Genomic DNA, 10,820 nt, shown 5'->3' with positions numbered 1-10,820 from the left:
AGAAACGTTCCGGTTCCAGGAACAAGGCGGCAGACAGGAAGTGTATTCTTCATCTATTACTTATGGTGTGTTCTTATCAATACTTTACTCTTATCAATACTTTATAATCCTTATAGGTTGGCACTAGGGTCATCTGGGCACCTCAATATAAATATGTCCATGTTGTCCAAATGTTAAAAAAATAATATATATAGGCTATTGTCTTGTAATGTAAAGTAAACGATACAGAACATGCACAGTACTTCATTATCAGACTTAATCCTTCAACTTCTTGTTTATAGTAATAAAACAATTAAACAATTTAAATGTTTAATATCAATTTTAAATCACTGGCTCCCTGTATGTTTTCAGGAAACATTTTAAGATGTTACTTTTTAGTGTTAAATATCTTTATGGGTGAGCAGCAGCTTCCCTCAAGGTAGAATTCAGCAGGCAAGCTGTCACTGGTTGTCCCAACGCCGTATTCCTGACATGGATTTAACCTTGCATGGTTTACCTGCTGTGGATTTACCTCCCTTCTCGTGGAAACTATAAATTATGGAGAATGTCTAACATTCTGATTCTGCAAACTACATCACAACAAAAGAGATGGATTTCATGTCATATTGACCCATACTGTACAAATCCTGCAGCAATGCTGTGTGTAGCTCTGCTGTCACCTGTCCACTTACATATCTTGTGGACAGCAATCAGTCCCATTTCAGTGCATTATAAATGAGAGGGAAAATAAACCAACAAAATATAGACTGCTTGCTAATAAAACAGCAGTCTCTGTCACCATGACAATGTGGTCCATCCTCCACATCCACCCACCCGTTCTCACTTACTGTAAACCCATCTTAATATAGGATAACCAGACCAGACAATCAATATAATTGTTTTAAAGTTTTATAAAACCTTTATTATTATTTTGTACCCCCCAAAACTCTGACCAACATTGTTCAGTTAATGAATCGCCAGAATCTGTTAATTTTCCGATAGCAGACAGTATGTTCCTCAGGGTGGTGACCTCACTGCTCAGCTGCTCAAAGCGGTTCTGCAGCCAGGCGTTCTCCGCTTCCAGCTCCAGAACCTGGTTCTGCGTTTCCATGTTCCTCACCTTGGCTTTACCGCGGGATTTGCGCACCGCCACGTTGTTCTGCTCCCGCTTCACCTTATAAGCGTCGCTGTCCTTGGCCAGCCGCTTCCTCTTCATCGAGGAGGCCGACCTGTTGGCCGAGGTGGTGCCGGAGGATGGCGCGGGCGTCCCAGGCGAGCTGGAGCACGTCGTGGAGGAGATGTTGTTGCCCAGACTGCCACCACTGCCACGTTGGTTTTGGAGGTAGGAGCGCTTCCTGCCCTCCTCCAGGCTACACTCGTCAGAGTTATTGCCACTGTCGCTGTCGGTTATCTCTTCAGTGACTTCAGAGCCTGATTCAAGTTCAACTTCAATTTCAACTTCAGAAGAGATGTCTTCATCATCATCATCATCATCACTATCGTCTTCACATTTCACTGCTAGTAATGTCATCATTGATCCCTCGTGCTCCTCCGGTCTAAGAAGTAACTTCTGCTGTTCAGCTTCAGTGTGTGGAGATTCTGGTTCCTCCTTGATCAGACTGAGGCACCTCTCCTGCTGTTCCTCTTTGATGTGAGGAGGTTCTGGTTCCATTTTAAAGTGTGTAGTCTCTGGTTCCTCTTTAATGTGTGCAGTCTCTGGTTCCTCCTTGAGCAGACTGTGGCTCCGCGCCTGTTCAGAAATTACACACAATGTGCCTAGGACCATGTACCATGTGCCATGTGCCTAGGAGCAGAAAAACAACATGATAGTGAACACTGGATTCCTTGAATGTAAATCCATATTTATTAACAGTTATTAAAGATGGAGTGCCATGATTTTTTCCCACCCTAAAACATGTCAGTATTTAAATAAAGAACGTCTTGCTAGTACCTATGGTGTGCGGGCTCCATCCAATTCATTTAAGTTTCTTTTAGCCCAGCACCCAGCCTGTCGATGTGCGTATTCTACGTCCACCCTAAAACATGATCATCAGGTCTTATTGTTATATAAGGAGGAAGATTTATTTTCAAAAAAGTATTTGTTAAAATGTCGTTTTTATGCGGGCACACCCACCAGTCATTAAGTATGCCTGGTTTGCCTGATGGGTGGTGAAATCCACCTGAACTTAAGCCTCACCCACAGCTGTAGTTGTATGATAAAGGGGGAGGGGTTAGGGGAGGGGCTGATAATGTGATGTCACTATATTACTGTTTGACTGTCAAGGTTTCAGCCTCCAGGAAGAAACCCTAAATACATCATTGCACATAAAACTTTGTAATATGAATAAATATAAATTATATTTGTACTTAGGCTGTCTGCTGTCATGAAAGTTTATAGTTAGAGAAATTCAAAGTCCAGCCGTCTGCTGTCCAGCCTCTCCCACCCCTCACTGGGGAAAATTCTGGGAGGAAAACAGAAACAGGGCAAGTCTTCTTGTTACCCTTCTGACATCCGACAAGCTGAGAAGCCACCCCATCACTCAGTCCTGCCACCCTACTGCTGGCTTTGGAAAAAACTACAGGAGGCAGAACTTACACGAGGTGAGCTGGAGGTTCTGTACTGATGGAAACTGGTTTGTATTTCTCATCATTGCCCTCAAAGACCTCCTCACATTCTGATGCCTAAACCAGAGTTTCAGCAGTAACGTGAAATAGAGATGGAAACAGTTACATTTCATTATGTTACTTTTATTACATTATTGTTAGCTGTACTATGTGTGTATCAAACATGGTATTATGGTAGCCCAAACATTTAGATTCTCGTAGAGGTTTTTTTCGATTCTGAGATTCGTCAGAATCGAAAAAAAACCTCTACGAGAATCTAAATGTTTGGGCTAGTATTATGGCATTGCTAACATTAGCCGTTTAGCATCAAGGAGTAAGATGCTACATTGAAGCTTTAAGACCAAACAAACCACACCAAAGGGTCGCCATGCAACTTTTGATTGATTGATTTAAGTATTTAACAGTTTGCAGAATTACAGTACATTTAAAGCACAACTCAATTGAATACTAAACTACTGATACCCATAGCTCTAACACTCTCTTAACACTGGGGAGACAAACATCAGAAACGAGTTAATTTCATTAACGACATACCTCTGATCCCACCATGAAAAAGTCTCTATCTTGTTCCAACTGGAGTAGTTTAATAGGTTTCTCCTCTAATGTGTTGTTTGTGTTGTTTAATGAGGACTTGTCTTGTGTGTGCGGCAGACAGGAAGTGGCTTATGGTGGGTTGCAACCAATGCTGTTATCTGCATACCGCCACCTACTGTACCGGTATAGGCTCACACAAACACACCAAAACAAATATATTCGGCATATAAAAATGATAAAAACATCTCCATAAATTCAAGGCTTCATGGCATGAAAATAGAAAAAAGTAAAAAACTTATAAAGTTATAAACTTGCTTTTGAAAATTGGTAAACAAATAAAGTTTATTATAATTATTTTTATTTCTATGGCTATGAAGACTATATGATTTGGCCCTCATGTGAGGAGCATGCCTTTGGTGTATGGCAGTTAAATGGTAGTATTCCTTCATGTATTAATCGTTCCATAGATAATCATTTTGTTTCCTTTTGACCAACTATAGTTCAGAACTTTAATATACCCAGTACCCAACATTTGTTTTGTTCAGTTATCTGCAGTTATGGAGCTTTTAAGACTTACATTTCTTTCATTGCCACCTGTCAAGGATTGACATAGTCTCAGTAATGCCAGAATAGCACAAATATTGTCTCACGAACTCCTCATTTTGGAAATTATAATAAAGTGGGAAGAGGAATTTCAACCAGCCAGGTAGGCGTAGGCCTATGTTCAGAATGGAATCAAACAAATTAAATAATCTATTTCTATATGCATGACACACACATTTACTGGACCAATACAAACGATCAAAGCTGTATGTGCACATTGATACATTGTGGCCACTGTAAAGATTCACCTGCTGCAACACTTTTTTCATAATGTTTGGTACCGTGGAGAAATAACTGAAATATTTTTGAAACAAAGCAAATGATGCCCCCCTGTGGCTCTATTTGGTGTGACACCAGCTAAAAATTATATACATCCACAAAATGCCATGGCAGCTGTTACTTTACTTTATGCATTAGTGATGCATTTATTAACACTGGATTACTGCAAAGCACTTTATATTGGGGATAAAATAGCGATTTAGATCAGTAGCCAGGTGTAATGAAATGTTGTCAACTTGTTCTCCAGAATCGGTTTTATTGTCACATCACAGATCTACAGGTGGAACAGGGTTTTTGTACATGTTCCGGGCGAGGGGGGACACAGGGGCAGCAAGGGGGAAATAAAGAAATCAACAAAAAGACACACAGGCTGCATAGCTTAGCTTAAGTTTACAGCAGGGATAGGCAACCTTTTTCACATGAAGTGCCATGATTTTTCTTTTCCTTGATAGTCAGTGTGACTTAATCATTTAAATTAAATTTGTACAAGACATAAGATGCTGCTAACATACTTAGCATGTAATACTGAGCATGATATTAGACATTAAGGAGGGAAAAGATACTGAGCATGGGGTGGCGGTGGCTCAGAGGTAGAGTGACTGGATGGTAACCACAAGGTTGCCAGTTCGAACCCGGGCTCCCCCAGAGTTGAAGAGTCGAAGACACTGAACCTGGTTGGTGCCTTGCATGGTTTCTTCCGCCATCGGTGTATGAATGCGTGTGTGAATGGGTGAATGTAATGCACAATGTATGTAAAGCGCCTTGGATGCACCATTTATTTACCATGATATTATACATTAAGTTGGGAAAAGAATATCAGCGCATTGTCAGGTTCAACCACATAGTCCACAAAAAGGTTAACTTCCACTATTGCCGAGTGTTGACATAGTAAAAAAGAAGGAAGGAAGGTGTACCATTTTACAATTTCTATTCTGACTAATAAAGTATTCTATCATATCAATCGATATGGTGCTGTTGTAGTAAGGCCTGAGGATGTCTGTATTTTTGAAACATTTACAAATTTATTTTGTAACAGACTACACGACTAGTCTAAAAATAATTAAGGAAACACAAAGTAAAAAGCCACATTTCCATTTACAGTATAAGGCCAAACCTCAATGAACAAAAACATTATGATTAATGATGACATTACAAAATGAATGTGAAGAGATAATGAAAAGTATAATGAACAGATTACCCCAATTGAATAAATAAGTAAGTGGTTACTACTTACTTAGGCCATTTCTAAGTACCGGTAAGTATTACTTCCTGAAAAAAATCTCTGAAATAGTTTTCAATTCAAAAATAATCAAAAACAAAAATGTAGGGACCCCCCCCAAATGTGTCCTCGACCCACAAATGGGTCCAGACCCAGTGTTTGGGGAAACAGCGGAGTAGAGGTGAGGGCCCAGCACGCATATACCTGAGTCACTGACAGTCTGCCACGGCATTTACCGCGGACGCAGCATGGACGCGCTGATGCGTCTTCAGAGCGCCTGTCTCAATGAAACGTTTGTCACAGTGTTTACACTGGAAAGGCTTTTCTCCAGTGTGAATACGCAGGTGCCTGCTCAGGCCACTTGAGTGACCGAAACTCTTGTCACAAAGTTTACAGTGGAAAGGTCTTTCTCCAGTGTGGATGAGCTGGTGTGACTTCAGATGACCGGACAACTTGAAACGCTTGTCACAGCATGTACAGTGGAAAGGCCTTTCTCCAGTGTGGACACGCTGGTGCTTCTTCAGACAGCCTGCCTCGTTGAAACTCTTGTCACAGTGTTTACAGTGAAAAGGTTTTGCTCTTGTGTGGACAAGCCGGTGTCTGTTCAGGTCCCCCGACCAACTGAAACTCTTGTCGCACTGTTTACAGTGGAAAAGTTTTTCTCCAGTGTGAACGTGTTCGTGTGTCTTCAGGTTAGAGAACCGAAGGAAACCCTTGCCACAATGTTTACAGATGTGGGGTTTCTTTCCCGTGCGATTCATAGAGTCCGTGTAAGTCTTCACTCCTCCTGGCTGACTTAAAGTCTTGGTAAACTGTTGTTGACTGTAAGATATTGGTTCATCTGTGTCTCCTTGTTGCTGACTGGTGGTTACAGAGCTGATGATCTGCTGACAGGCTGCTGAGGTGATCTGTCCATTCCTCAGCATTTGGCAGTAGAGGTCATTGTGGTTCCTCTTCATGTGTCTATAGAGGAAGACCTGAGATGTGAAGGCGTACGAACACTCTGAACAGGAGAAGACCTGAGTCTGGGCAGACTGGGACCCCACTCCTGAGAGAGAGAGAGAGAGAGAGAGAGAGAGAGAGAGAGAGAGATTAAACATGTGGAGTACTTCACACTCCATGATCTGTGCAACAGATTAATTACAATGACATGAAAGGAATAAACAACAAATTATTATAATGATGTGTTCCACATCAAAATCAGAGCAGAGTAGACGATTTGAAGGGAAGCATTTAACTGTAGCTTCTCTATAGTCTATTGGCTAAAGCTAGGATCACACTGCAAGATAATCTTCGTCAGCTCCATTTTCCCTGTTCGCAGCTGATCGACAGAGATTATATTGCAAGATTATCATCCTAGTCACATGTGAGCGGGTCAAAGATCCAATCTTAAACCTCCTGATTTGCTCACAGTCGATCAGGATCACCCCGATAAGTATTAAATATGTTTGATCTTCAACAGGCAGGATGATTACATCACTACTGTTGTGGCTCTTCCTATCATTATTATTGGTAGCGGTGGTAATACTAATCATTTGAGCTGGGGATTTTCAAATCCTGTGGTGAGGGTCACAAGATTAACGTGCCACTTTTGAAACAAAAGTCTGAACCAACCACTTAATTAAAAGCTTTGGTCGTTACCGTCTGCTCGAGGTGTAATGCACATTTATACATACAGTAGCAGCCAGTGATGCATACTGTACATCTCCTCCTACAGTAGACCCTTTAACCTTGTGCCACACACACACCACGACACATTATTATTATTAGTTTGTGAAATCACAATCTCCATTTAGCTCCATTAGCTCAAGTTGGCTGGTTGGCTCAGACCCCATGTATTTATAAGGAAATGAAGATGACACTAGCATAACGTGACTTACCCTACAATATGAATAAATTTATGTTACATTCAGTTGGTAAACGTTGTATAAAAGTAGGGTGATGCTTATGATGCTTATAACGATCCCTCTCGTGTCTCATTGCCTAAGTATCAGGGAAAAAATCATGGATTCCTTGTAATATCTTATCATTTCTGTCTGTGATACATTTGTGACAAACTTTCTTTCCAACTAGATTCCGTGATGTTGAACCATTTTCAATACAGTGAGTTAGTTAGTGGTTAGTTACCGTTGGTGCTGGCTGGAACAACACCAACAAGAAGGAAAATGGAAGGTTCATCACGCTGCAGTGGGTGTTCCTGAGCCCTGCTGGTCTGTGGGTGTTGTGACTTGGCAGTAGGAATGCTAGATGCCACAGCAGAATAAGATGCATCACCTAGGAAGGAGCAACGTTTGAACATATTATACTATGAATATATTACATGACATCACTTGGATCATATCAAGGAAATCAGTTGTGTCTGTCAAATAGATTGTTTGACTTGTTGCTCAATGACAGTATGTGTCCTTCCACATTTACTGACTGACCTCCACTGGTCTCCTCCCACTCATCACTGTCTTCAGTGACTTCAGTGTCAGAGTCAAGTTCAACTTCAATTTCAACTTCAGAACAGTGTGAAGAGATTTCATCATCATCTTCACTTTTCACTGCTAGTAACATTGACCCATCAGGTTCCTCTTTAATGTGTGGAGACTCTGGTTCCTCCTTGACCAGACTGGGGCTCCTCTCCTGTTCAGTTGAATCCTCCTCTTTACACACAACCATGTGCTGGGTGTCTAGAAGCAGAAAAATAACATGATAATGAACACTGGATTCTTAAAATGTAAATACATTATTTCCATGTTCCATGTACACAATGAGGAATCGCAGGTGTTTCTGAGAGCTGACGTTCTAAGGGCCGATTCATACTCCTATTTTACCGCTGTTTCGGCGCTGTAGTGCCGAAATGATTTCGGCTCGTCAGAAATTTTCAGTAGCACCGAAGAGCCGACTTTAGGACGGTACCCGCCCCCCCGAACCTCAAATGACGTCAAATTGTAGGCTCTTCAGCGCCGAACCGACTTTTATTCGGCTCTAAAATAGGAGTATGAATCGGCCCTAAGACATCAGGCTTCAAAGTTTTATCAAGAAAACTTCTCAGCTCAAAATACAGATTGGAATAGTACAATTGATATATTGTGTTACTTTATCCAACAAGCAACAAGCTGTTTTCAGTGCACGGAACTGACGTGCAACTAAGAATAAATCAGTATTTTGAAGCTCCCCAGTAGAGGCTGTTGTGAGTGTTTAATTATACTGTTCATATTCCATGTGAAGGGTTTGTGTCCATCCATCTCCATGTCTAGATGAATGGGGTGCAGCACTTCTGTTTGGGAGAGATTCTCATGGTTCACTGGAGGGTCATCATCGTCAAAGCTAAGGAAGAAATGGAGCAGTCACATTTAAAATAACTTTTAATATACACCTTTAATTTAGACACTTAAAAGCTATATACTGTACTTAGTTGACTGGGGTCCCCCAGGGTCCTACACTATTTGAAAAAAAAAAATAGCTATCCCATCTACAAAATAAATAAATTATCGTCACAATATCGATAGATGCATTTGGTCCAACATACTGCGATATTCGATTTTGTCTTATAAGGTCCTAAGTCCTAATAATAATAATAATAATAATAATAAACTTTATTTATATAGCACCTAAATGTAGCTCAAAGTGCTTTACAGAGCAAAAAAGATAATAAAAACAAAAGCAAAACAAAACAGCATTAAAACAGGCATGCAGTTAAAACAATAGGACAATAACGCAGTGTCAAATCAGGAGAAGGCAGTGGTACAAAGATAAGAACAGATAGACTAAGTCAACGACATTAAAAAATACAATACAATACAGTGAGGACGTGAATAACAAAAAATAAAAGATAATTTAAAAGCAATGTTGTAGAGGTGGGTCTTGAGCTGAGCTTTAAAAATGTCTACAGAGGCTGCCTGACGAAGGTACAGTGGGAGCTTGTTCCATGCCGATGGCCCGTAGAAGCAAAAAGCTGCTTCCCCGTATTTTTTAGTTGCCATTTTTTAGGCAAAGCGACCCTACTGCAGGCTTTGGAGAAACTACAGAGGAGGTAGAACTTACCTGAGGTGCACTGGAGGTTCTCTGCTGATGGAAACGGGCCAACGGCTTTGTATTTCTCATCATCTCCCTCGAAGATCTCTTCACATTTCTGATGCCTTATTATTGCCTTCAGTAGCATAACTCTAGGGGCTGTAGATTGGCAATAAGGAAGGAACAAAATCATCATTGTAGGTTTTATGTTTAATGTCCATTTTTTGTTTCCATTCTCACAACTCTCTACTTGACTACTATGCACTGGCGGCGCTACAACTTCATCCTAGGCCAGCCCAGGCAAGGCGATGACATTAGGATGCATAACATTAATTAAGTAAAAAATAACAAGTACAATTACAATGCAAAAGATAAAGAAAAATAAAAAAGAAAGGTAACTCAAAGGCAGCAGCAAGCTTTGGACACCGTTGTACAAAGAACACGGGACTAAAGTACTTAATCAGAGTTATCAGACTTTAATTTATTTGATTATTTATATAATCAAATAAATGTATTATTTTTATTTATTTTTTCGTGTTGATTCCTTGATGTATTAAAAAGAATGAACAAAAGGGTTAAATTCAATCGTCATGCAGCTACAGCAGTAAATAAGGACATAATGTGGATTAATAATACAGAAAAAGGAGAGACAGCACAGCAGAAAAATGATTTAGCTGGGAACCAATTAGGACCCACTGAGACTGACGATTAGGATTTTAATTTATGGAAGATGTTTCTGCAATCTGCACATAATGCTAGTCTGACCACTTCAAACGTAGGATCTAATTAAATAAGCCAAAGTAGTTTATTCTACAAGCTCTCAATTGAGAGCTTGTAGAATAGACTACCGTACTTTGGCTTAGAAGAAATGCTGGCATATCTCCAGAATCCAAATGACTGAAATCAGTCGTGGCGACTGAGGACTTTATGAGTTTAGCATCAAAATGCTACATCTTTACACTGGGGAGACAAACATTAGAGACGAGTTAATGATTTGCTACATACCTCTGATACCACCATGAAAAAGTCTTGTTCCAACTGGAATGTAATAGGCTTCTGGTCTAATTTGTTTAGTGAGAGCTGCATTGTGTGGTGGTTGTGTTGTTGTTATTGTTACCATAGAGGCCAGGAAGTGGCTTCTTCTTCCTTTACTTTTATGGAATACTTTTAGCTGCATGCCGTCACCTACTGTACGGGAGTATGTACTGAGCTTGCTGGTTTAAGATTTCTGACAAGAACACAAGATTTTGGAAATCTTTTTTAAAAGACTACATTCTAGTATACTAGTTTATAGTATTTTAGAAATCTTTCCAAAATCTTAATGACAGAACTCTTGTAGTGTATGGGAGGCTATAAATTGTCCTTAATACTAACATTAAATAGTAGGTCGACTACTGTCTGACTACTACTACTGAGAGGAAAAAAGACAACCCGCAACACTCCAAATTAGAAGAAAGAGTATATTCTTGTAGGTGCACCGTGCAAGGCTCAAAAATACAAAATTGAAAGAAAGAGATGGCAGCACACAACAAATGTCCCTTTCACATGGTTTATTACCTCATCTCGCCAGAGGTAATAA

At 40.2% G+C, this 10,820-nt stretch overlaps 2 protein-coding genes across 3 annotated transcripts; both read right to left on the bottom strand.

The window, feature by feature from the left end:
• Nucleotides 1-548: 548 nt before the first annotated feature.
• Nucleotides 549-1,985, bottom strand: LOC310855520 (uncharacterized protein; the record flags this gene model as incomplete). The annotated part of the gene is made up of 3 exons (XM_083760551.1): nucleotides 1,931-1,985; nucleotides 917-1,783; nucleotides 549-569 (listed from the first exon to the last, which is right to left on the bottom strand). The coding sequence occupies exons 2-3, from the start codon at nucleotides 1,763-1,765 to the stop codon at nucleotides 549-551; spliced, it is 870 nt and encodes a 289-aa protein (XP_083616677.1). The 5' UTR covers nucleotides 1,766-1,783; nucleotides 1,931-1,985.
• A 2,317-nt stretch (nucleotides 1,986-4,302) lies between these two features.
• Nucleotides 4,303-10,348, bottom strand: LOC310872512 (uncharacterized protein). Of its 2 annotated transcripts, XM_083784427.1 has the most exons (7): nucleotides 10,247-10,348; nucleotides 9,272-9,400; nucleotides 8,436-8,531; nucleotides 7,806-7,914; nucleotides 7,666-7,757; nucleotides 7,367-7,513; nucleotides 4,303-6,287 (listed from the first exon to the last, which is right to left on the bottom strand). In XM_083784427.1, exons 2-7 carry the CDS (start codon nucleotides 9,387-9,389, stop codon nucleotides 5,449-5,451), a joined length of 1,401 nt encoding a protein of 466 aa, XP_083640553.1. In that variant the 5' UTR covers nucleotides 9,390-9,400; nucleotides 10,247-10,348; the 3' UTR covers nucleotides 4,303-5,448. The 2 variants fall into 2 exon arrangements, with proteins under 2 accessions (XP_083640553.1, XP_083640552.1); XM_083784426.1 differs by having other exon boundaries at nucleotides 7,666-7,914.
• Between the last annotated feature and the right edge of the window lie 472 nt (nucleotides 10,349-10,820).

Source organism: Protomyctophum parallelum (genome assembly GCF_964188405.1).
Source record: "Protomyctophum parallelum genome assembly, chromosome: 1".
NCBI classification, from domain to species: Eukaryota; Metazoa; Chordata; class Actinopteri; order Myctophiformes; family Myctophidae; genus Protomyctophum; species Protomyctophum parallelum.
This window is presented reverse-complemented; position numbering and strand designations above follow the sequence as displayed.

Bases quoted from the DNA above. Each gene is read 5' to 3' on its own strand.
- LOC310872512 (XM_083784426.1), bottom strand. From the start codon at position 9,389: ATGCTACTGAAGGCAATAATAAGGCATCAGAAATGTGAAGAGATCTTC. The intron at 7,915-8,435 runs GTATAATTAAAC...TTCTGCTTCTAG, and splicing joins CTTCACATGGAATATGAACA to ACACCCAGCACATGGTTGTG. The intron at 6,288-7,366 runs GTAACTAACCAC...TCTCTCTCTCAG, and splicing joins TGTTCCAGCCAGCACCAACG to GAGTGGGGTCCCAGTCTGCC.